General features: G+C 45.4%; 1 protein-coding gene across 1 annotated transcript in view; it reads right to left on the reverse strand.

Annotated features, from left to right (window-relative positions):
* dcps (decapping enzyme, scavenger) overlaps positions 1-27536 on the reverse strand; it is a 115142-nt gene extending 87606 nt beyond the window's left edge. The window contains exon 1 of the mRNA XM_033049992.1: positions 27291-27536. Within this exon, the coding sequence (XP_032905883.1) occupies positions 27291-27482 (192 nt within the window). The 5' untranslated portion in view covers positions 27483-27536. The remainder of the gene's footprint in view (positions 1-27290) is intronic.
* Positions 27537-27821: the final 285 nt, after the last annotated feature.

A 27821-nucleotide genomic window follows, 5' to 3' on the forward strand; every position in this document is an offset into this window, starting at 1 on the left:
AAGAAACATTGAGAAATATATTTTGGCAAATAATAAAATGTCCTGATTTTGTCCAACTAACAGCTGACAATTATCCCATTCCTTAGCTTGCATCTGAGTAAAATTTATTTCAAAACGCATTGATAGTTTACGATTATTTAAATGGTAAATGGAGCTTCAGAAGCGTTTTCATTTTGCATGTTAAAACCCACCTGAGAACCAGGGGCGATTTTGCAATTTTACTGACGGATTTTTAGCTTTTAATACTTTTCATATAACAAATGAATAAAGATAAAAAGTCAATAATGCCTTACTTTTGATGAAATGCAGCGAACTAACGCGATAATTCCCGATATTTTCGATCTTTAAATCTCCACGGCAAATGTCCGCTAACAACTTCCGCCGTTTTGACACCTTCAGCTCCCTCTTGAATTTACCTTAGTTTCTATCTTTTTTTTGGACTGTAAATTTAGGTAGCTGTGCCTCACGGTCACCCCGACTGGCACAGCAAATTACAGCTCAAAAACTGGCCGTTTTCGATATTTTTAACGGGTGTGAAAGTGCGTGTTTTCCCATTCACTAACATGTACCGGAGGTGACGCATGTACTCCAGTTAAATTTTGCGGTCACGTGGGTGCGGATCTACGCTCCAGTGACCTTTCGTGAAATCACCCTACGAATTGGTAAGTTAATACCAATCATAAAAGTAATGCTTGCTAGGCAATCGTGTTCATAAGAAACAACATTCGTAAAGTGAAACACTTTGTAGTTATAGCAGAGACTGAGACACGAGAGCAGATTGAAAAAACGAAGGCGACCTGCCCTTCCCCAACTGCGCAGGCGTGGCTGACAGGTCCCCGTTGTGACTCCAGAGATCGCCATTGTGACGCGAGTCAAAATGGCCGCAGGCCCGGCAGCCCCCAACTCAGGGGTTCCCTGAGACATGAAAACAATTTCAAGGGTTCCGCAAGGGTGAAAAGGTTGAGAAACGCTGCACTCGGAACTTTGGCTTTCTTTTTTTTTTTGTACTATATTATTTGTCTAATATTTAATTTATTTTTGTTTATATTATCTATGGAGTACTGATTACAAACCTGTTGTGCTGCTGCAAGTAAGAATTTCATTGTTCCATTTTGGTACATATGATAATTAAACACTCTGGAGTCTTGATAGGAAAAGTATAAAGGGGTATGAGCTAGATGCAGGAAAATTTTTCCCAATGTGGGGCGAGTCCAGAACTAGGGGCCACAGTCTTAGAATAAAGGGGAGGTCATTTAAGACTGAGGTGAGAAAAAACGTTTTCACCCAGAGAGTTGTGAATTTATGGAATTCCCTGCCACAGAGGGCAGTGGAGGCCAAGCCACTAGATGGATTCAAGAGAGTTAGATAGAGCTCTAGGGGCTAGTGGCGTCAAGGGATATGGGGAGAAGGCAGGCATGGGTTATTGATAGGGGAGGATCAGCCATGATCACAATGAATGGCGGTGCTGGCTCGAAGGGCCGAATGGCCTCCTCCTGCATCTATTTTCTATTTCTGTGTAAATGCAGGCAAATGGGGCATCTTTGTTGGCATGGACGAGTTGGGGTGAAGGGCCTGTTTCCGTGCTGCATGACTCCTTGTCCCTCTCTATAAATAGTCCTCATTCAGTTCTGCATCTGGCAGCCAGTTTCACATTAAAGCAGTCGTTTCTCCATGAACAAATGCATTGTAGTTATATTGAGCAAGATTTGATGACAAGGGCTGCAAGAAAATAACAGATTCATTACCCTGCAGATTGAAGTGATCTATTCATATGCCAGAAAATGCCCAATTGAAATGCAAAATGTAATCAAGGGGTAAAAGGTGTACATCATGACCTTCTGAAGGAACATTCCTTCATAAGGTGGCTCAGCCATAATTATGAATTTGAAGCCACAATTTCCTATGTGTTTACAAATCATCAGTCCTTTGTAGCAGTGTTATAAGCTCTTTCCCCTGAATCATACGATTCAAGTCCTTTTCAGGCATTTGTGCATAACATTTGCTGGCATATCATGGCTGTAATAATGGAATGCTTCATGTACGAAGTGGCACCTTTAAGATTCGCTATGAAATTGATGACACCTTTCAGGTGAATATATAATCCAAGGCGTTAATTGCAAGACAATCCTCAACCACCGATTAAACAGGTAACCTGGTCAATTTTTCATGAACCTCGCAGAATATTCAGTTAGAATACACCTGGAGAGTAGTGCGGCCAGGAGTGTTCCCAGCGAGTGGGGCCAAGCCCTCCAGTAGTCCGGCTCCCTCACTGCGGATGTTGGACCTGCCCAGTAGGCCCGGCTCGCCTGCTACGGACGGCAACAGCACTGAGAGAGCGATGAGGGATCCTCGAGCAACCGCCGAGAGTGAGGAGGGCCGTCAGAGAGCGGGGTGAGGTGGGCCATCGAGGAACGAGGTGGACTACATTGTAGACTTTGTAACTTTGTGGGCACCCTGTAGGTGGTGACCCTTTACATACTTTGTGTATGGTATGCAAAACAACGAATTTCACTGTGACGTCACATGTGATAATAAAGTATCAATCAATAAACCAATCAATCAACTAATTTAGTATGTTATTCAAGGAGAGTCTCTTTCACTGCAATGAAGGGATAGAAACACATCAGGAGACAATCATTCAAACAAAGGCCTCCGAAAACAAATAACATGTAAGTTTTTTGAAGATGATCATGGAGCTCCGTGCCGCGTAGTGTTTCCGTTCCGTCCCCACGCTGGAGTCTCCATCATCCCGATGAGAGAGTTTTAACATCGGACCGTTGGCAGAGGCAGTGCGGAGGGTTCAAAGGCCCTGACCATGGGTGAACAAAGGAGGAAGATGACTGAACTTTATTGCCTTCCATCACAGTGAGGAATGTTGATTCCGCTGTGGTGGATGTTTATGTTAAAATTATTGTCTATAGCGTTCTTTTTTACTTGTATGGCCGTGTGGTAACTCAAATATCACTGTACCTTAATTGGTGCACGTGACAATATATGTGAACTTGGTAAGATGTCTGAAATAAACAAGCAATCTAAAAATGAAAAAAACTCTTGAGCACTTGTAATCTTCCACCCCCGGCAACAAAAGCCACAGGAGGAATGGCTTGCACTGAAGTTGCATTGAGCATTGAAGTTGCATTGGGCTCCGGCTTTGAAATGTCAACGTCACCTGGTAAGCCTAAGTAGCCTGGTAAGGCCAATCTCCGACAAAGCTGATCAAATCCTAATGTGGCCGATCGTCTTCCAGGGTTATCGCCATCACATACACTAGTCACATACCAACCTCTCTACGCTCAATCATCAGCACAGTGACAAAAAGTGTAATCGAAAGTGGTCAAGAGATACTTCTTAGCAAGTTGCTCACAATGTCCAGGTTACACTTCACCAGGAGGATTCAGCTCATTACCTTACCACCCTTAAGCAAAGGGCTCAAATACACAGGTAAGATCAGAATGATTGTTCTTGGCATCGGGCAGGCTTTTGAGTTAGGGTAGAATCAAGGAAAAAGTTTTAAAAAAGTCAAAATACATCAAAGAGGGAATACTGTTACGGTTGAAGTCATATCCCACACGAGGAATGCACTACTGTTATTAAACGTTATTTAACCTTACTCCAGGAATCACAACAGGAGTTCTGCCCAAGATTTTTGCAGAGATGCAGATGTACTTTAGTCCTTCTCACAAACCAGGCTCCCAATGTTGACTCCATCTATACTTCACATTGACTTGGAAAAGCAGCCAATATAATGATAGACTTGAGATAGAAACTAAGTGCTCGAGCAAAGGAGAAAAAGGGTGATGTTTTGGGTTGAGACCATTTTTCAGACAGAATTCAGATTTCACATTTGAGGCTGAAGAACGGTCCCGACCTAAAATGTGTCTATCTTTGGTATAAACCACCATCTGCAGTTCTTTGCTTCTACATAGACCACCAGGGGGCCGGGGCGATGGCTGCCCTGCCGGCAGTCAGTTTGTCTTTTCACTCTTTTTGTTATTTTTTAGTTTGTTAAAAGTTTTTGTTTTAATGTTATTCGGTTTGTTTTATGTGGGGGGAGGGGGGAGGGAGGAGGGGATCGGGGGAAACTTTTTTTCAGGTTCTTACCTTCCCAGAGATGTGATTGAATTTCGGACCACATTTGCCGGGCTCTGCGGCCTACCATCGATGGAGCTGGAAGCCTCCTCGGATTGTCGTGAGCCCAGCCGCGGGGCGTGGACTTAACGTCGGTGCTGATCCCTTGCCTGGGATCGCTCCCACCGCGGAACCAACACCAAGGGCTCGCAGTCTTTGGGAGAGGCCGAGTCGGGAAGCTCAAATGTCGTGGAAGGTTCGACCTGCCCCGACGCGAGATTCGATCGCCCGACGCAGGGGAGCTGACATTCCCCTGATGCGGGAGCTTGAGCGCCTCGACACGGAGGGCCCGAACGCCGCCGGCTAGGGGAGTCAAGATCTACCCGTCAACGGGGGCTCGAGGCCCACGACCGAGGAAGAACTAAGGGAAGGACTTGAACTTTATTTCGCCTTCCATCACAGTGAGGAATGTGTAGGAGTCACTGTGGTGGATGTTCATTTTAAAATGTGTTTTTGAGTGATCTGCTACTTTTAATTGTATGACTGACCTGGAAATGAAGTTCCTCTTATGTTGCAAAACATACTCGGCGAATAAAGTATGATTCTGATTCATAATCATAGACTTGACCCACCCCAGTCATTACTTCTCTCTGCTCCTGTTAGGCAAAAGATACAGAAGGTTGAAAGCATGCACCACCAGACTCAGGAAGTTTCTTCCCTTCTGTTATCAGGCGTATGAACGGTCCTGCCATGAACTAGGGTACTGTCGGCTACATTGGAAATTGTTTGTGGAACCGATGCGCTACAACGCAGAGAACTATATTCTGTAGTCTGCATTTTCCTTTGCTCTACCTATTGGACTTGAGTTTGACTAGATTGTATTCAAGTATAATATTGTCTGATCTGATTGGATAGTATGCCAAACAAAGCTATTCACTCTACCTCGGACTATCTTTAATTATACTTTACCGGACTTGATCGTGCAGAAAACGTTATTCCCTTCATCATATATACACTGTGGATTGCTCAACGGTAATCATGTACAGTCTTTCCACTGACTGGTTAGCACGCTGCAAAAAGCTTTTCATTGTACCTCAGTACACATGACAATAAACTAATCTACCTAATTACATATGACAATAATAAACCTAGCCCTTAAGCTAATTCATTTAATGGAAAATAAAGGATATAAAATACTCCCATGCATACACAGTTACTGCTATGTGTTTTTAATTCCTGGCTCTTTGTTAAAAATGTGAGGGATCACTGGTGATGTGGACTCGGTGGGCCAAAGGGCCTGTTAAGAAACATTGAAAATAGGTGCAGGAGGAGGCCATTCAGCCCTTCGAGCCAGCACCGCCATTCATTGTGATCATGACTGACCGTCCCCAATCAATAACCCGTGCCAGCCTTCTCCCCACATACCTTGATTCCATTAGCCTCTGGAGCTCTATCTAACTCTCTCTTAATTCCATCCAGTGATTCGGCCTCAACTGCCCTCCGTGGCAGGGAATTCCACAAATTCACAACTCTTTGGGGTGAAAATGTTTTTTCTCACCTCAGTCTTAAATGGCCTCCCCTTTATTCTAAGATTGTGGCCCCTGGTTCTGGACTCGCCCAACATTGGGAACATTTTTCCTGCATCTAGCTTGTCCAGTCCTTTTATAATTTTATGTTTCAATAAGATCCACCCTCATCCTTCTAAACTCCAGTGAATACAAGCCTAGTCTTTTCAATCTTTCCTCATATGACAGTCCCGCCATCACAGGGATCAATTTCGTGAACCTACGCTGCGCTGCCTCCATCACAAGGATGTCCTTCCTCAAGTTAGGAGACCAAAACTGTATACAATACTCCAGATGTGGTCTTTCCAGAGCCCTATACAACTGCAGAAGAACTTCTATACTGAAATCCTCTTGTTATGAAGGCCAACATTCCATTAGCTTTCTTCACTGCCTGCTGTACCTGCACGCCAACTTTCAGTGACCAGTGTACAAGGACACCCAGGTCTCGCTGCACCTCCCCTCTACCTAACCCCATTAAGATAATAATCTGCCCCCTTGCTTTTGCCACCAAAGTGGATAACCTCACATTTATCTATATTATACTGCATCTGCCACGCATCTGCCCACTCACTCAACCTGTCCAGGTCACCCTGCAACCTCCTAACATCCTCTTCACAGTTCACACTGCCACCCAGCTTTGTGTCATCCGCAAACTTGCTAGTGTTGCTCCTAATTCCCTCTTCCAAATCATTAATATATATGGTAAACAGTTGCGGCCCCAAACACCGAGCCTTGCGGCACTCCACTCGCCACTGCCTGCCATTCTGAAAAGGACCCGTTCACTCCTACTCTTTGCTTCCTGTCTGCCAACCAATTTTCTATCCATTTCAACACCCTACCCCCAATACCATGTGCTCTAATTTTGGTCACTGGTCTCCCGTGCGGGACCTTATCAAAGGCTTTCTGAAAGTCTAGATACACTACATCCACTGGCTCCACTTCATCCATTTTACTTGTCACATCCTCAAAAAATTCCAGAAGATTAGTCAAGCATGATTTTCCTTTCATAAATCCATGCTGACTTGGACAAATCCTTTTACTGCTATCCAAATGCACCAATATTACCTCGTTAATAATTGACTCCAACATCTTTCCCACCACCGAAGTCAGGCTAACTGGTCTGTAATTCCCCGTTTTCTCTCTCTCTCCTTTCTTGAAAAGTGGGATAACATTAGCTATCCTCCAATCCACAGGAACTGATCCTGAATCTATTGAACATTACACGCTGTATCTCTAAACTAAACTAAATACTAGCAGAAACTCCCTCTCCAGCACTGCATTATGTTCACAAGGCTTTTTGCCTTCTGCACTCCTTTTATGACCTTCTGGAAGGCATTGGTAATGGTAATCACTTAATGAGCTGCAAATGCTCATTAAGCAGAACATCTGTGTAGATATAATTTTTTTAAATAACACATTGGCAGAAAAAAATCCACTTGCCAAAATATTTTTCCATATTTCAGAATTCCCATTAGACAGGGACAAATAATAATACTATTACAGCAAAGTACAGGAATACTAATTTCCAATATTTTCCAAGTTGACTGAATAATAACAGTATTATAAGGCTTCCCACAAACTTCAGTAGTAATAATCGCGTGAATGCTTCATACTCCCGATTTCATCATTACTGGTGGTTAGCTGGTCACAGCCAAGGTGACATGTTCAAGGAGCACAAGGGGCAGTGTAGATGTATGTCAGGACTCAGATCAGACAATCTCCCAGGTGCCCTTCCCACACTGACCTTTATGGTTTAGACCTCCTCCATTGTCAGATTGTGAACCTCTGGGTTAGGAAGGGGAAATAGTTCATCATATGCAGGGATTGAAGGTTTATTGATCACATGCAGGCAGAGGCGATAACTTTAACTTTGCATCATGTTCAGCATCGACATTGTGGGCTGAAAGGACTGTTCCTATGCTGCACTTTTCTAAATTCTCTGATCTCCTGACTGACTGCTTTACCCACTCTTGCAACTCCCGGTTCACAGACAACTCGTTGCATATTTTTTTGACATTATTGTTTGTATTCACTCATGGACTCCCTATAAGCTGTGGGCCGAGCATCAAAAATGTGTCTAGAAATAGGATTTCGTGACCCAAGTCACCAAACTACATGAAATTTTCACATATTGAGTAAAAATATTTATATAAATCACCCCTGAAACTCGATATGAAGAAGACTTGCACATTTTTATTGAATTAGAGAAAAACCGGAAAAGTTTCGGGTAATTTTTAGTCCAATCAAAGCACGTTTAACATTGAGTTGTCTGCCAGTTGGCCAATCACGCGCTTTGCTTCAGGCTAGCACACAAAATGGCTGAGGGGGCTTCACAGATGCCTGTTTTACTGGAGGTTCCGATGTGTTGTTCTGTGGAATAAATGTCGTGGAAACTTGCAGCAGATTAATTGTATTTAGTGGGGAAAGCATTAAAAAGGCTGAAGAAAGTGCTGCGAAGTGGATTAAAGTGCAAGAAAGTCTTCAAAGTCCCTGCTGATGTGCTGGAACACAAAGAAGGCCCCCATGAATCAACTGTAACTAAAAGGTAAGACTAAACTCTGAATTTATGAAAATCTATCTGTATGGACTTTAATTAATTTAATTGCACCATTTTATAATGTGAATAAATTCATTCATTCATTCATTCATTCAGTCATTCATTCCTTATTCATTCAATCACTCACTCACTCACTCACTCACTCACTCACTCACTCACTCACTCACTCACTCACTCACTTACTCACTCACTCACTCATTCATTCATTCATGAAATTGAGGGCCTAAACTATAACACAGTCAATTAAACATTGTCACTAATGCCAGCCTGTTGTAGAGTAATAAGTCTTTAACAGCTAATCTCGGAGCTGCCTGCGAAAACTTACCGGGAAAAAGTGCTCCGATACGGGCCTAAGTACTCGCGGTAAAGTGAAGCCGCGGTCTCAATTAATAAGCGGCCGATTCGCGATCGCGGAGCCGCGGATCATCTCTGCGGGCGGGGGGGGGGGAGGCTGTACATAGTGCCGTCTGTAGCGGTCGTTTTCAGACCCCGATAACGGGAGAAAAACGGAGGGATATCGATCGCTCTTTACCGCGGGTACCTAGGTCCCGCGATCGGAGTACTTTTTCCCGGTAAGTTTTCGCAGGCAGCTCCGAGATTAGCTGTTAAAGACTTATTACTCTACAATAGGCTGGCATTAGTGACAATGTTTAATTGACTGTGTTATAGTTTAGGCCCTCAATTTCATGAATGAATGAATGAATGAATGAATGAATGAATGAATGAATGAATGAATGAATGAATAAGTGAGTGAGTGAGTGAGTGAGTGAATGAATAAGGAATAAATGAATGAATGAATGAATTTATTCACATTATAAAATGGTGCAATTAAATTAATTAAAGTCCATACAGATAGATTTTCATAAATTCAGACTTTAATCTTACCTTTTAGTTAGAGTTGATTCATGGGGGCCTTCTTTGTGTTCCAGCACATCAGCAGGGACTTTGAAGACTTTCTTGCACTTTAATCCACTTCGCAGCACTTCCTTCACCCTTTTTAATGCTTTTCCCACTAAATACAATTAACCTGCTGCAAGTTTCCACGGCATTTATTCCACAGAACAACACATCGGAATCTCCAGTAAAACAGGCATCTGTGAAGCCCCCTCAGCCATTTTGTGTGCTAGCCTGAAACAAAGCGCGTGATTGGCCAACTGGCAGACAGCTCAATGTTAAACGTGCTTCGATTGGACAAAAAAATTCCCGACATTTTTCCGGTTTTTCTCTAATTTAATAAAAATGTGCAAGTCTTCTTCATATCGAGTTTCAGGGGTGATTTATATAAATATTTTTACACAATATAAGAAAATTTCATGTAGTTTGGTGACTTGGGTCACGAAACTGCAGAATAAAGCTCCTCGGCCCACAGCCTACTATAGCCATGAGGCTATTAAACACAGGTAGCAACGGAATGGGTGACGTTTTGGGTCGAGACCCTTTCATTGCTTTTGTCTTAGAGGGGGGGGGGGGGGTGTGGGGTGTGGGTGTTTGTGTGTGTGTGTGTGTGTGTGTGTCTGTCTTATATATATATATATATATATATATATATACAGTGCCCTCCATAATGTTTGGGACAAAGACCCATCATTTATTTATTTGCCTCTGTACTCAACAATTTAAGATTTGTAATAGAAAAAAAAAATCACATGTGGTTAAAGTGCACATTGTCAGATTTTAATAAAGGGCATTTTTATACATCTTGGTTTCACCATATAAAAATCACAGCTGTGTTTATACATAGTCCCCCCTTCTCTGGTGATGCTCCACCAGGACTGTATTGCAGCCAGCTTTAGCTTATGCTTGTTTTGGGAGGTAGTCCCCTTCAGTTTTCTCTTCAGCATATAAAAGTAATGCTCTATTAGGTTCAGATCGAGTGATTGGCCACTCAAGAATATACCGTTTTTTTAGTTTTGAAAAACTCCTTTGTTGTTTTAGCAGTATGTTTGGGATCATTGTCTTACTGTAGAATGAACCGCCGGCCAATGAGTTTTTAGGCATTTGTTTGAACTTGAGCAGATAGGATGTGTCTATACACTTCAGAATTCATTATGCTACTACCATCAGCAGTTGTATCGTCAATGAAGATAAGTGAGCCAGTACCTTCAGCAGCCATACATGTCCAGGCCCAAATCAACCTCACCACCGTGCTTCACAGATGAGGTGGTATGCTTTGGATCTTGGGCAGTTCCTTCTCTCCTCCATACTTTGCTCTTGCCATCACTCTGATATAAGTTAATCTTCATCTCATCTGTCCACAAGGCCTTTTTCCAGAACTGTGGTTGCTCTTTTAATTACTAGTTGGCAAACTGTAACCCGGCCATCCTACTTTTGCAGCTGAGCAGTGGTTTGCATCTTGCAGTGTAGCCTCTGTATTTCTGTTCATGAAGTCTTCTACGGACAATGGTCATTGACAAATCCACACCTGACTCCTGAAGAGTGTTTCTGACCTGTCCGACAGGTGTTTGGGGATTTTTCTTCACTATAGAGAGAATTCTTCTATATAATAACCATATAACAATTACAGCACGGAAACAGGCCATCTCGACCCTTCTCGTCCGTGCCGAACACATAATCTCCCCTAGTCCCATATACCTGCGCTCAGACCATAACCCTCCATTCCTTTCCCATCCATATAACTATCCAATTTATTTTTAAATGATAAAAACGAACCTGCCTCCACCACCTTCACTGGAAGCTCATTCCACACAGCTACCACAAGAAGGAAGGCTGGCGGGACATAGAATCAGCTATCATCAGCTGTGGAGGTCTTCCTTGGCCTGCCAGTCCCTTTGCGAATAGTAAGCTCACCAGTGCTTTCTTTCTTCTTAATGATGTTCCAAACAGTTGATTTTGGTAAGCCTAAGGTTTGGCTGATGTCTCCAACAGTTTTATTCTTGTTTCTCAGTCTCATAATGGCTTTTTTGACTTTCATTGGCACAACTTTGGTCCTCATGTTGATAAACAGCAATAAAAGTTTCCAAAGGTGATGGAAAGACTGGAGGAAAGACTCGGTGCTGAGAGTTCTCTTGTACATGCATTAAGGAGGCATGTATTACACACCTGAGCAATTACAAACACCTGGAAAGCCATGTGTCCCAAACATTATGGTGCCCTGAAATGGGGGGACTGCATATAAACACTGCTGTAATTTCTACATGATGAAACCAAAATATATAAAAATGGCCTTTGACCACATGTGATTTTTTCTATTACAAATATCAAATTGTGGAGTACAGAGGCAAATAAATTAATGATGGGCCTTTGTCCCAAACATTATGTAGGGCACTATATATATATGTGTATATATATATATATATACACACATACAAATATATACATATATACACACACACACACACAGAACTTTTTCAACTCAGTTATATTATTTACAGATTACTGTTTATCAGGCACGTGCCGTGAGTAATTACTCATGGTAGGCAGTCAGTCGGCTTTTTAAAAAATCTTATACCGCGCATGCGCAGATTGTTATCCTCTCCGTAAGCTGTCAGTCAACTTTTTTAAAGTCTTAAAAAGCCATATCTCTTAATAAAGTACCGTATTTCCCGGCAATGAAGACGCACCTGCGACGAAGACGCAGCCCCATTTTGAGTTGTTAAATTTTGAAAGAAGGCTGGCGGGACATAGAATTTCTTACGCTCAAAAAGATAAAAAATAAAAATAAAGAAAGTAACAATTCAATTTGCCCAAGGCTTCCAAATCTCCTTCATTCTGAATTACTGAATGGGTGGGGCGTGGGGGGTGGAGGGTGACGGCAGGTGGAGAGATGGTGGGATAAACGGGAGCACACCAGGACAAGTTGAATCAGTTGTGATCTTATTGAATGACAATACTAGTTCAAGGGACCAATTGGGGGAAGAGTTCCTTTCACAGCGTGTGAGGAGTCTGGCCAGGGGTAAAGTTGCGGGGAGGGCAGGAGCGTTGTGAAGGAGGGGGTCGGGGATCATGCCAGTAACTCACTCACTCACCGCTGCCGTGTCGCTCCGAGCACTGCAAATCCTTAAATTCCGACTGCCGCAAGGAGCAGGACATGGCCTCACTTGTTGCGCTGGATGACACTGCATGGTATTTACTACCTTGTCTTTCAATGGAGACCGGACAGTGATGGAGACCGGACAAGTGCGGGTCAGCGGGCGATGGATAACAGGACAGCGGGCGGTGGAGCTTACTCCTGTGTCAGCACGATCAAGGGACCAATTGAGGTTCCTCGTGCTGACACAGGAGAAAGTTCCACCGGGCAGTGAATACCATGCAGTATCACCCAGCGCAGCAAGTGAGGCCATTTCCTGCTCCCCGGCGGCAGTCGGAATTTAAGGATTTGCTGGAAACGGCTGCCATGAAACCGCTGTCCGGTCCCGGCGGCCGCTCGCAGCCACCCGAGCTACTTCCCTCCCCGGCCACAATGCGGTGGCTCCGTGCCCGGAGCATCGCGGCAGTGGTAAGTGAGTTTCTGGCATGATCCCCAACCCCCTCCTTCTCAACGCTCCTGCCCTCCCCGCAACTTTACCCCTGGCCAGACTACCCACACGTTCTTGATGTTGCTGTACTGAGGGATAGCCAAGTCTGTCTTTCTTGGCTAAGAACCTAACCTTTGACCTCCAAGACGCAGGTAAATGTTTGTGCCTTATTTTTGGGTAAAAAATAGCATCTTCATTGCCGAAAAAAAATACGATATTTAAAAACATTTTGCTCAAAGAAATATACTTACCACATTATTTGTACACAAACTCCATTCTTTTCTCTTTGTTTCTCAAGATACTCTTAAGATAATGGCAATCCATGTTTGAAAAACCTGCCAAGAAACTTGTGCTGCGCATGCGCAGTAGGTTGCTGCGCATGTGCTGTATGCAGTCCACGGTGCAAATGCAGAATTTCAGCTGCCTTCAGCTCCATGTCATTGAAGGCTTGAAGCTGCATCAACAGCACGTGAACTGCACATATCGATCTCTTAGGTAGGCATAATTCTCCCGTGCCTTTACTATTTATATTTAATAATTACCATTTTATAATTTTAGTCTGGGTAGGCAGTGCCTACCTTGCCTACCCTGACGGCATGTGCCTACTGTTTATATATTTTGTAGTGCTGCTGCAAGTAAGAATTCCATTGTTTTATCTGGGACATATAATAATAACACACTCTAGATTCTTAACAATGCCACTTGAGTCGTGTATTAGAAAATACCCTACACTATCACAGCAAGGAGCCTCAAGTTATTTGGATAATCAAAATATATTGTCTAGGTTAGCATCAATACTAATCAACCAACAGTGCTTCGATTCAAATGCATATTTCTCTTCCAGGCAGTTAGACTTCCATCTATGCACAATGGCTGCAGTCTGATGCCAAACACCTGGAGTCCACAAGCAGCAATGTTGTCCAGAAAAGAGCAGCTTTTCCCATGAGAACATTATGTCAGAAACCGGCTATCTCCATCTGGATGAGATTTGTTGCATTATGACAGGAATACATAAGAATGTTTTATTTATTTTTGAATTCTAAACATCGGCCTTGAACACTGGAGCCAATTCATCCCAGAGGTAAAAGCAGAAAGCAGATCATGACTAACTCTATATCATAATTTAAAGGGCTGTGTTATTATAGAGTGGATGGAGGTGGAGGGAGGGTCAGTGTGTTTTGTTTAACTCCAGGCCAACTCATTTAATGAAGCCATTTTTTAGTAAAATCAGGTTTATGTGGTGGATTGGTGGTCAGACACCATGTAGAAAATATATACAGTATTCAATGACGTAACTGGTAGGCTTAGCAGGGAAATTGTTTTCCTGGGAGTGTACATAGTTTCATACAGCACAGAAACAGACATTTCGGTCCCACTTGTCTACGCTGACCAAGATGTCCCAGCTAAATTTATCCCATTTGCCTGCATTTGGCCCAGATCCCTCTAACCCTCTTCCTAACCATGTGCATGACCAAATGTCTTTTAAATATTGTTATTGTACCTGCTTCAGCTACCTTCTCTCACAGCACCGTCCACATATCCAATGCCCACTGAGTGAAAACGTTGCTACTCTGGTTCCTGTTAAAGCTTTCCCCTCCCACTTTAAACCCATGTCTTCTGGTTCTTGATTCCCATGCCCTGAGTAACAGACTGTGCATTCAACCTTTTAATTCCCCTCATGATTTCATATACCTCTTTAAGGTCACCACGTCAGCCTCCTGCACTCCAAGAAATAAATTCATAGCCTGTGCAATCTCTCTCCATAGCTCAGGCCCTCATGTCTTGGCAACATCCTCGTAAATGTAATAAAAAGGAACTGCAGATGCTGGTTTACACCAAATATAGATACAAAATGCTGGAGTAACTCAGTGGGTCAGCCAGCATCTATGGATAAGTTTTCAACCCGAAACGTCCTGAAGAAGGGTTTCGCCCAAAACATCACCTATTCCTTTTCTGCCTGACCCACTGAGTTACTCCAGCATTTTGTGTCCATCTTCGGTGTAAACCAGCATCTGAAGTTCCTTCTTACACATGGATAGGTTTTCACTGTACCTCAGTACATGTGACAATAAACATAACTAAAGTGACATTTTAGGTCAGGACCCTTTTTCAGACAGATTGGAATAAGGGGACCAGGAAAAAAAACATCCTTGTAAATCTTCTCTGCACTCAAGTAGACTTTTGACCCAACCTATCCATGCCAACCAAGTCTTATAACCGAGCTAGTCCATTTTGCCTGTGTTAGGCCCATATCCCACTAAACCTTTCCTTCCTATGTAACCACTGTACCCACTTTTACAGCTTCTTCCAGCAGCTTATTCCCTCTCCTTTGCCCAAGAGTCTCATTCAAATACTTTCCTCCCTCAACTTAAACTTACACCCTCTTATTCTGGACTCCTCTATCCTGCCTCACCTTATCTCTGCCTCTCATCGAAACATAGAAAATAGGTGCAGGAGGAGGCCATTCAGCCATTCGAGCCAGCTCTGCCATTCATTGTGATCATGACTGATCACCCACAATCAGTAACCCGTGCCTGCCTTCTCCCCATACCCCTTGATTCCGCTAGCCCCAAGAGCTCTATCTAACTCTCTTTTAAATTCATCCAGTGAATTGGCTTCCACTGCCTTCTGTGGCAGAGAATTCCACAAATTCACAACTTTCTGGATGAAATTGTTTTTTCTCATCTCAGTTTTAAATGGCCTCCCCTTTATTCTTAGACTGTGGCCCCTGATTCTGGACTCCACCAACATTGGGAGCAGTTTCCCTTGATCTCGCTTGTCCAGTCCTTTAATAATTTTATATGTTTCTATAAGAGACCCTCTCATCCTAAATTCCAGTGAATACAAGCACAGTCTTTCCAATCTTTCCTCATATGACAGTCCCGCCATGCCGGGGATTAACCTCATGAACCTACGCTGCACTCCCTTAATAGCAAGGATGTCCTTCCTCAAATTTGGAGATCAAAACAGCATACAATACTCCAGATGTGGTCTCACCAGGGTCCTATACAACTGCATAAGGACCTCTTTACTCATATACTCAAATCCTCTTGTTATGAAGGCCAACATGCCATTAGGTTTCTTCACTGCCTGCTGTACTTGCATGTTTACTTCCAGTGACTGGTGTACAAGGACACCCAGGTCTCGTTGCACATCCCTTATCCTAATCTGACACCATTGAGATAATAATCTGCTTCCTTGTTCTTGCCGCCAAAGTAAATAACCTCACATTTATCTACATTGTACTGTATCTGCCATGAATCTCACTCAACCTGACAAAGTCACCCTGCAACCTCCTAGCAGTTCACACTGCCACCCAGCTTTGTGTCATCTGCTAGGAGATTGCAGGATGTTTTGGTCGGCCTCTTTTCCTTCTTCCGTCAAGTTGCCATGTCATTGCTATCTTAGTTGCATGTTCTGGTGACATTCAGAGTACATGTCCTGCAAATTTCATCCTGCATCCCTCTATGTCCTGGCTGAGAGGCTTTGTTGCAGTTTCACGGTAGATTTCCTCATTTGTAATGTGGTCTCTGTAGCTAGTCTTCAGGATGTTCCTCAAGCAGCGTTGTTGGAATGCATTCAATTTCTTTTTCATCTTCACATTGATTTTCCATGTCTCACTGGCATCGAGGGCTGAAGGGAGGACTACAGACTGGAAGAGCTTGACTTTTAGCATCTTGGATATGCTGCCACTAGACCATATTGGCTGTATTCGTCTGAAGACTGATGCAGCTCTACCAATTCGGGAGTTGATGTCGACCTCTACATCTCCATAGACTGTGAACATGCTGCCAAGATAGGTAAATCTTATAGCATTTTCCACAGGTTCCCCCTTGATCATCAGACTATACCCCTGAATATTTAATTCCCAGCCCTGATCCTCCTGCAACCATCTCTGTAATCCCCGCAATGCCATATCTACCAATCTCTAACTAAGCCTCAAGCTCATCCTCTTTACTTCTTATACTTTGCACATTCATATATAATACTTTTAATCCATTACTGTCCTCACCTTTCACATCAATTCCTATTTCACTTGGCCATACTCTGCTATCCCTTGGTGAGCTTTCTGTCCCGTTAATTCTGAGTAATAGCTAGATCCAGGAAATGAGGGGTTGATTGGGAGATGTGGGAGAATGTAACCAAGGTTGTTGGTGATGTGGAGAATGCAAAAGATTCCAAATGGTGGAATCTGATAAGGAAGGAAGGTGGAGTGTGAAATGTAGAATGAGAGGAATGGGTAGAAGGCATCGAGGGACATGAATTAGGGTGGGAGGGTCATTTATCCTCAATATTATTCTTTAAGACTACATGCACCTGTTCTTTTGTCAGTTGGATCTGGTCCAACACATCACTACTGATTTCCCTCAGCTCCTTTGCTACCATTACCATCTCCTTGGTATAACGGATGAGCAGTATTCATTTACCACCTGTCTCATCTCCTGTGACATGACAGGATAACATGTTAATCCTTAAGGGGACTTATTCTTTATTCTCTCCATTGTTACCCTTTTGTTCTTAATACGCCTGCAGAATCGCTTTTGATTTTCCATTATCATGTCTGCCAGAGCTGTTCCATGTCCTCTTGAATTCCCTAAGTGCACGCCTACACCGCCTTTCAATGGAGCCTTATTTGTCACATATGCAACTGCACAGTGAAATTCTCTTTGCATATATTACACATGTGGGTGCCGACATTATTGGTGCCATCATTCAAAGTCCGGTCGGCCCGTGCTCTCGATGCACTGAAGCAGTTCCTGCAAACCGACATCCCTCTCCTCTCCTTGCCCGGCTGACTTTGTGTCCCTGGGGGCACCTCCTGCAGTGACCTTGAGAGCACTGGAGGCATTACCCTGGTTCACCCTCCTACTGGCCCTTACTCCTCTTGCACCTGAGGTGCTGCTGTTAATCGGTCGGTGGAACTCACCCGGAAGGCTCGTTGGTCAGCTCCCACCCGGACATGCTTTCTGGGTGAGGTTCACTGACCGATGAACCGTGGCACTTCGGGTCTTATAATTTTCAAAGGATTCACTTAATCCCAACTGCCTATACCTGATACAAGCCTCGTTTTTTTACCTGACTGGGGCCTCAATATCCTTCCGTCAGCCAAGGTTCCCCGAATCTGCCAGCCTCACCCTTCAATCTAACAGGAATATGCTGTTAATAAACTCTCCACAATCCCACCTTTAAAAGCCTCCCACGTCCTGACGTCCCTTTCTTTACCTGTAAACAGCATCTCCCAGTCAAACCTCTGCAAGTTCCTGTCTAAGCCCTTCAGAATTGGCTTTACAACAATTTAGGACTTTGATTCATGGACCAGTCTATTATTTTCCATTACTATAAAACTCATAGAATTATGGTCACTAATCACTAAGCGTTCCACTACCCACACTACAATACCCCCAAACAACCAGAGGAAGTTAAAAGAGCATGTTGGGAAGTTTCTGAGAATAATTAATCTCCAATAATAACAGGGTTTCAACCACCCTGACATTAACAAAGACGGCAACAGAATGAAAGGCATTGAAGCTTTAGATACCATGAAGTGAACTTTAAATGAACTTTTTAAATCATGCACACACAGCAAGACGAGTCTGGACAGTTTTATGCAATGAAACTGGGAAAGTGCAAAGGGCAAAATATAAGATCTGAAAACATTCAGCAGGTCAGGCAGGTACAATGTGAGGAAGTAGAAACAAAGAACTGCAGATGCTGGTATATTTCAAAGAGAGACACAAAGTACTGGAGTAACACACCAGGTCAGTCAGCACCTCTGGCAAAAAAATGGATAGGGGATGTTTCGGGTTGAGTGGGAAGAAGGTTCCTGACCCGAAACGTCACCGATCCTTTTTCTCCGGAGATGCTGCCTGACTTGCTGAGTTTCTCCAGCATTTTGTGTGTAGCGTAACTACAAAATGAGGTTGAGCAGTATCGCTGGCAGCAAGACAAGCCTATCCTACCAGGTGAATGCTCGCTTTGAACAAACGGTCGATGGACTGACATCACCGTCCTGACAGTCTGGGAACGCCTGTACTCACGGCCATTGTTGCAGAAAGCAACTGTCTCAGATAAAGGACCCAGCAGCGCGGACCAGCTGGAAGGACATTCATGAACATCTTTAACTGCTCCCAGGTGGCGCTGAACGATGGCTGCCTCGCCAACGGTCCGTCTCGTCTTTTTCCTTCTTTGTTGTTTTTAGTCTGTTGTTAAATGTATTTTTTAGTGTTTCTTTAGCTTTGTATAATGTGGGGGGGGAACTTTTTAAATCTCTTTCCTCGACGGAGATGCGACTTTATCCGTATTATATCTCCGTCTGCACTGCGGACTAACATCATCGAGTTGGCGGCCTCTTGCTGGGGATCGACTTTGGGAGCTCCAACTGCGGATTTAACATCTCGGAGCTGGCGGTCCCTTTGCCAGGGATCGATCTCTGAAGCTCCAACTGCGGACTTTAACATCGCGGAGCTTATGGTCCCTGGTTAGGGACCAGCTTCGGGAGTTGAAACCGCAGGAGCCTTGACCGTCCCAATCGCGGGAGCTTCGATCGCCACAACACGGGAGTTTTGATCGCCGTCTGCAGGAGCCTCATTTGCCCTGACTGCGGATGGTTCAACTGTCCGGCCGCGGGAGAAAAAGGAGGAAAGAAGATAAGACTTCATTGCATTCCATCACAGTGGGGAATGTGGAGGAGCCTCTGTGATGGATGCCTATGTTAAATTTGTATATGGTTGCGTGTTTTGTTGCATTTTTGGTATGACTGTATGGCAAATTCCTCATATGATTTACATACTTGTTATGTTATCAGACTTGGCTAATATAATCAATAAAATCAATTACAATTCCATTCTGACGTTCTTACCTTCTCCTCAACCCTCTGTCATAGAAACATAGAAAAATAGGTGCAGGAGTGGGCCATTTGGCATTTCGAGCCAGCACCGCCATTCAATATGATCATGGCTGATCATTTAAAATCAGTACCCTGTTCCTGCTTTTTCCCCATATCCCTTGATTCCTTTTGCCCTAAGAGCTAAATCTAACCCTCTCTTGAAAAAATCCAGTTAATTGGCCTCCACTGCCTTCTGTGCCAGAAAATTCCAGATTCAGAACTCTCACAAGTCCCTCTAGAAGTTTGATTTTGCCCCAGATTCCAGCATCTTGTGTAACTCTTTGGCTTAGTTTAACTTAGAGATACAGCGTGGAAACAGGCCCTTTGGCCCACCAAGTCCGCGCCGACATGCGATCCCCCAACACTAACACTATCCTACACACACTAGGGACAATTTACCAATTACCAAGCCAATAACCTACAAATCTGTACGTCTTTGGAGTACGGAAGGAAACCAGTACTCCCGGAGAAAACCCAGGCTGGTCACGGGGAGAACGTACAAACTCCGTACAGACAGCACCCATAGTCAGGATCGAACACGGATCTCTGGCGCTGTAAGGCAGCAACTCCGCCGTTGTGCCACCGTGTCGCTCATTACTTTGTTAGTACTGTTCTGATGAAAGATATTTGAAATGGGGGGGGTGAAAACATTTTGTGGGACTATGAGCAAAAGCTGTGCAAGGAGAGTTAGAGCAGGCACAAGGGGTCAAGTTACATTTGTCTTTTCCATCTACTCTTGCCAAATAGAATTGGAAGTGCTTTTGGCTTTCCCGAACGCATTCAATTTTATGCAACAGAGATAAGAGTGCAGGGAGTTAGGACCACTTATTCGAAACATTTAAACGCACTGATGTTACCAGCATGCTGCAGAGCATCACTGATCAGTCATATCAGTGGTTGGTATACGGAACGAGCTGCCTGAGGCAGGTACTAGAACAATATTTAAAAGGCATTTGGATAGGTACATGGATAGGAATGGTTTAGGGGGATAAGGGCCAAACACGGGCTGGTGGGACCAGTTTTGATGGGGTACCTTGGCTAAATGTTTTATGAATCTATAAATGCTCTGGGTGCAGGATTAAGTTGGAAACTGGGTATACTGCAGTAAGATTCTCATCACCTGATGCCCCATATCTTGACCAATGTCCACAGAACAGAAGTCAGGAGTGTGATCGAAGTTCAGCTCCAACAACTCTCACCTGTAGCACGTACCATCCACAAAAGTGCGCTGCTATTACTTGCTTAGGTGGCACGGTGGCGCAGCGGTAGAGTTGCTGCCTTACAAGACCAGAGACCCGGGTTCGATCCTGACTACGGGTGCTTGTCTGTATGGAGTTTGTATGTTCTCCCCGTGACCTGCGTGGGTTTTGGGTTGTCCAAAGACGTACAGGTTTGTTGTAAAATTGGCTTTGGTAAAAATTGTAAATTATCCCGAGTGTGTAGGATAGAGCAAGTGCATGGGGTGATCGCTGGTCGCTCCATACTTGGTGGGCAGAAGGGCCTGTTTATGCTCTGTATCTCTAAACTCTCAACTAAACTCTATTCTTCAGCAATTGTTAAATCTGTGATTTCAATGACTAAAGATTAAGTCAGCAGATTTAGAGAGACAGCACCATCTACAGGATGCTGATCTTGCACATCAGACAGAGTTGCTGGTGTTTACACGTGTTTAACTTCTGGAACTGCCCACCTCAATTGTTCAAGAAGGGAGATCGCAATAACCTTTTGAAGAGAAATAAGACATGGGGAATACACATTGACCTTGCCTCAATGCTCAGACCCCTGAAATTTTAGTTTAGTTCAAAGACACAGCATGGAAACAGGCCCTTCCGCCCACCGAGTCCACGCTGACCAACGATCTCCTGTACACCTGTTCCATCCTACACATTAGGGACAAATTTACATAAGCCAATTAATCTACAAATCTGCACGTCTTTACCTGCAGGAAACCCACATGGTCAAAGCAAGGACCCGTAGTCAAGATTGAACCCGAGTCTGTGGAGCTGTAAGGCAGCCACTCTACGGCTGTGCCACCATGCAGCCCTTCTTTTTTAAATGAATTTAAGAAAGAAGAAAGGAAGTTTTGACACAGAGCTCTGGGGAAACCAAAGTTCATTTGTATCGTTTGGGTCACGGTTAGGGTTACAGGATGTTGTTTTCACATGCGTTTCCATAACTGCAGGCGATGAATTATGGAACTCTATTTGGATTGGTCACATTACAATTTCCGTGAGGATCCAGAGAACCACTACAAAGTCAGTTTGGAAATTGGCAAACAGAAAACAAACTCGTTTGGCAGTAATCAGATTCCATTGTCATTTCAGAACACGGTTGCTACTTTAACCTCAGGATGTAATTGATTCTATCGATATTTACTGACTGACTCTCTATTAAACATCGTAACATATAGCCTTGCTTCTTTTTAGTTTGCAGTCACAAAACTAAGCTTGGTTAATTGGAACGGTAGAAGTGCTGCCTTTTAGCGCCAGTTCACCCCGTGACCTATGTGAGTTTTCTCTGAGATCTCCGGTTTCCTCCCACACTCCAAACTTCGTAGGTTAATTGGCTTGGTACAAATGTTATATTGTCCCTAGTGTGTGTAGGTTAGTGTTAATGTGCAGGGATCACTGGTCGGTGTGGACTCGATGGGCCGAAGGGCATGTTTCTGTGCTCTATCTCTAAACTAAACTTGTAGCTATCAAAACATAGAAACATAGAAAATGGGTGCAGGAGTAGGCCATTCGGCCCTTTGAGCCTGCACCACCATTCAATATGATCATGGCTGATCATCCAACTCAGTATCCTGTACCTGCCTTCTCTGGTACCCCCTGATCCCTTTAGCCACAAGGGCCACATCTAACTCCCTCTTAAATATAGCCAATGAACTGGCCTCAATCACCCTCTGTGGCAGAGAATTCCACAGATTCACCACTCACTGTGTGAATTTTTTTCTCATCTCGGTCCTAAAAGACTTCGCCCTTATCCTCAAACTGTGACCCCTTGTTCTGGACTTCCCCAACATCGGGAACATCGGGAAAAAAACTTTTATGTTTGAAAATCGTGTGAGGAATCATTTTTGTTACTGCGTGTTTGAAGCTCTCGCCCTTCACCCCCTTTCCCCCATTGATTTATCGGTTTTACAACCGGTTTTCTGCAAATATGAGGAACTACAGCTGCTGGGATCTTGGGATCTGCACAAAAAGCTGGATGACCCAGCGGGTCAGGCAGCATCTGAGGAGGCTGCAGCGGAGTCTCTCCGATCCCTCCACACCTGCTGCCTGGCCTGCTGTGTCACTCCAGCAGTTTGCTTGCTGTCACTCGAGGAGCGTGACTTAAGTGCCAGTGGTTGGAATGACCTGGCCTGACCTGGGGCAGTGAGGGGACAGAGACATTGGAGATATAGTGGAGTGTGACGCGTAGACATTGAGAGGGTGGGGAGAAGGTGCGGCACTAGTTCTCCCCAGACATACCCCCCATCCCGACAACCCCCTCTACCCAGACACCTTCTCCCCCTCTCCCCAGACAACATCTTCCCCCCCTCTTCCCAGTCAACCCCCCCTCTCCCCAGAAGACGATGTATGACGATAGAAGTGACGCTGTGTCAGTCGACAAAGTAAAACTCGACGTCCCAATGTTTTTTACAGCCAACGCAAGAATGTGGTTTTCGATACTAGAAGCTCGATTTCACTCCCTCAATGTCACGAGCCAAAAAAAAAAATGTGGGTGCCTAGCAGCTCGTCTTCCAGAATAGATCGCATGTGAAGTCGAGGACGTGCTCCTTAATCCTAAGGACAAACTTAAATCCGCTGTCTTGGAGCGAACGCAGACCTCGAAACAAGCCCACATTTCGGAGCTGCTGGGAGATGATAATCTCGGTGATATGAGGCCATCACAAATGTTGCGGAGATGGCGCAGGCTGGTGGGAGATGAAGGCATTGACGGTGATGTCTGGAAGCAGAAGTTTCTCCGGTGCATGCTTACTCAGGTGATAGGTACGTTTCAATTGGCCACCATAATCAAGCATGCAAAACATGCCGACATTGTCATGGAGACAACCACTGCGCTGCAGGTGACGGTGGTTAATGCATTCTGAGAGTTATCGGTCGTTCCTCCCAGTTCCCAAGAGCGTTTACATCCTAACCACGGATGCTTTCTCACTGCCGCGAACAATTCTAGCATACGGACATTTGGTCAGAAATCAGTCACGCTCGACTTTGGTCTGCAGAAAACGCTTCGCTAGATTTTCATGGTAAACGACATATCAAAACCTATTATCGGAGCGGATTTTCTTTCACACTTTTCTTTGCTGGTGGATTTAAGAAATCGCCGCATAAGTGATTGCTGCACTCGTGCAGAGGTGAACTGCATCTGCCGTCCGGCAATGACTATCTCTCACCTTACCAGCCTCCAGCCCAGCACCGGCCCATATCAGGGATTACTGAAACAATTTCCGTGACTAATAACTCCGTCTTACTGGCACAATTATATCAAACACTCTGTCACGCATCAAATTCAGACCCGCAGCCCTCTAATTTCGGCGAGAGCGTGCAGGTTACCCATGGATCGCCTCAAGGTGTCAAAGGCGGAATTTGACCATATGTTAGAGCTCGGGATCATCCGTAGGTCTAGGAGCTGCTGGGCATCACCTCTTCAAGTTCAAGTGAGTTTAATGTCATGTATCCCTGATAGGACAATGAAATTCTTGCTTTGCTTCAGCACAACAGAACATAGTAGGCATTGACTACAAAACAGATCAGTGTGTCCATATACCATTATATAAATATATACACACATGAATAAATAAACTGATGAAGTGCAAATAACAGATAATGGGCTATTAATGTTCAGAGTTTTGTCCGAGTCAAGTTTAATAGCCTGATGGCTGTGGGGAAGTAGCTATTCCTGAACCTGGTCATTGCAGTCTTCAGGCTCCTGTACCTTCTACCTGAAGGTAGCAGGGTGAGATGTGTGGCCAGGATGGTGTGGGTCTTTGATGATACTGCCAACCTTTTTGAGGCAGCGACTGTGATAGATCCCCTAGATGGATGGAAGGAAGGTCAGAGCCGATGATGGACTGGGCAGTGTTTACTACTTTTTGTAGTCTTTTCCTCTCCAGGGCGCTCAAGTTGCCGAACCAAGCCACGATGCAACCGGTCAGCATGCTCTCTACTGTGCACCTGTAGAAGTTTGAGAGAGTCCTCCTTCAAATGGTCCCGAAGAAGTTCACTAAACAGTGCCAAGATTGATGCAGCATTCCACATTTGCAGGATTTCTCTGCAAGCCTACAGGGTAAGCAGATGTTCACAAGCATCGATCTCTTGCGCGCCCATAATCAAATTCCAGTTGACCCTGCCGATATTCCCAAGACAGCTGTGGTCACTCCGTTCGGGACTTTTGAATTTCTATGGATGCCGTTTGGTTTACGGAACGCAGCACAATCGTTCCAGCATTTCATGGACCACGTACTCTCCGGCCTCGATTTCATCTACGCAGACATCGGCGACGTGTTGGTGGCGAGCTTCAGCGAAAACGAACACAAGGAACACATTGGAATACTGTTCCGATGTCCCGACGAATATGGTATTGTCATTAACACAAACAAATGGGTGTTTGGCGCTCGTGAACTCACTTTCCTTGGGCATCGAGTGACGGTGCAGGAAATCTGAAATTACCGATTGCCAAATTCGTTAAACCAATTACGGCGATTTTTGGGGATGATGAATTTCTACCGCCATATTCTACTGAATACCACAGGTTTCCCATTACCCTTGACTAACTTACTCAAAGGTTCGGACAAATTGTCTTCAAAGAAACAGTTGAGTTTGTTCGAGGATGCTGTGCAAGCCTTCAACGTCGCTCATATGACTCTCGCCGACGCAACTATGCAGGTCCATTAGAGGCCCAATGCCTTATTTTCATTCACCACTGATGCCTCCGTCAATGCCACGGGAGCCATCGTGGAGCAGCGAGTCAACGGCAGGTGGGAGCCTCTGGCATTTTTTTCGGCAAAATTATCAACCACTCAGGTGAGGTACAGTACGTTCGGGCGAGAACCTTTGGCTATGTACCTCGCCGTCACGCATTTCCGCCATCTGTTGGAAGGCCGTCTACAATATTTATACGGATCACCAACCGCTCATATACACTGCCCGTACAAGTGGGGGGAACGATTCACTGCGGGAAAATCGCTACTTGGATTTCGTTTTGCAATTCTCCAGTGATATCAGACATATTCCAGGAAAAGCAAATTTGGTTGCTGACGCCCTATCTAGACTGGACGTGGATGCTCTGAATGCAGCCACATTAATTGATTTTTATGCCATGGCTCGCGCAGCACACCAATCCCGATCTGATCCATTACCAATGTATGCAGCTAAAATTGGAAGATGTATCGATCGGTGACACGTGGTTTTTAGGTACAGCTTGTTCCCGTTGCCTAGTAACAAGCAGCGTCACGTGAGGGTCGCGAGCTGAGATTCAAACTCCGAGGTCAAAGGGCATTCGGACATATCTGTACATGAGGAATTTGAGGAGATTGAAATTAAACGAGGCACAAGGTGTTTGGCAAAGCTTGGTATTGCTTGTCCTCTACTTTTTGGTTGTGAGATTTAGTGGATCCTACAACACCTTCCCCCCCTCTCTCCAGACACCCCACCCCTCTCCCCGGACGACACCTTCCCATCTCCCCAGACACCCCCGCTCTCCCCAGACACCCCCCTCTCCCCAGACGACACCTTCCCCTGTCCCCAGACACCCCCCCTCTCCCCAGCCACACCCCCCTCAGCCACTGAGTTGCAGCAGCGTTTTGTGTGTGTCCCCGTTGATGGCTGGTGCACGACTTTCACCAGTGGTGGTTCGGCAGCACTTGCGGCGCCGGGGGACCCGTGTTCGATTCTGGCTGCTGATGAGGCGTGAGTCTATTTGCGCGCAGCACTTTCCCCGTCTCCCACTCGCATCTGCCCCCTCTCGCTTTTACACCCCGCTCTTCCGTTACCCTTTCCTCAGATTAAATATATTTTTACACATAAATTATGAATAAAGAATTTATAGTTTTTTACAGCCAGCGCTTCGTTCGCTTTTTCTTTATCGCGAATGACCTTTGACAAATCCCATGATTCCTTGCGTTTTTCGGAATACCGAAATCGCTTATTGGCTTGGTGTATGTGTAAATTGTCCCTGTTGTGTGTGTAGGATAATGTTAATGTGCAGGGATCGCTGGTCGGTGTGGACTCGGTTGGGCCGAAGTGCCTCCCGCGCTGTATCTCTAAACTAAACTAAACTCTCCACAACCCTCCCCCCCCCCCCCAGACTCCCCCCTCCCCCAGACACCCCTCTCCCCCAGACTCCCCCAGACACCCTCCTCCCCCAGACACCCACTACCCCAGACACCCTCCTCCCCCAGACACCCACTACCCCAGACTCCCCCAGACACCCTCCTCCCCCAGACACCCACTACCCCAGACTCCCCCCTCCCCCAGACACCCTCCTCCCCCAGACACCCTCCTCCCCCAGACACCCACTACCCCAGACACCCTCCTCCCCCAGACACCCACTACCCCACTCCCCCAGACACCCTCCTCCCCCAGACACCCACTACCCCAGACTCCCTCCTCCCCCAGACTCCCCCCTCCCCCAGACACCCACTACCCCAGACTCCCGACTCCCCCAGACACCCACTACCCCAGACACCCTCCTCCCCCAGACTCCCCCCTCCCCCCTGGCCCACTGCCCGCGCCCACCTTGCCGTGCACGAACACCGTCTTGTCCCGCGCGCTCCCGCGGAGGATCTTCTCCAGCCGGAAGCTGCCCAGGTTGAACCGGCTCCGCGGCGCCTCCGCCGCTCCCCCGTCGCCATCGCCATCCCCGCTGCCGTTGGCTTTGTGCATCTTGAGCTCGGGCTCCGCCGCGTTGTCCCTCACGCACTCGGCCATCCCTCACCCTGCCGGCGCCCGCCTTCCCCGCTCTCGACAGCGCGCCCCCTGCCGGCCGGAGGAGCTCCACACCGCCCCCTGCCTCCTCTTCATGGAAGTAGGGGAAGGTATTCCGGCCATCCTGGTGTGGGATGGAAGTGAAGGCAGATTATCTTCACGGTGAAGATGGACCAGGTGGGACGAGGAAGCCAGAAACTGTCGGTGGAGGAAATCAGAGGTAACATGGGTGTAAATGGAAAGAACAGAACAAGGAGTGAAAGAATAGTGTCAGGGTGGGATGAAATGAATCAGATGGGGAAGAACAGAAGGCACAGTGGCGCAGTGATAGAGTTGTTGCCT

The sequence above is a fragment of the Amblyraja radiata genome, chromosome 33 (assembly GCF_010909765.2).
Source record: "Amblyraja radiata isolate CabotCenter1 chromosome 33, sAmbRad1.1.pri, whole genome shotgun sequence".
NCBI classification, from domain to species: domain Eukaryota; kingdom Metazoa; phylum Chordata; class Chondrichthyes; order Rajiformes; family Rajidae; genus Amblyraja; species Amblyraja radiata.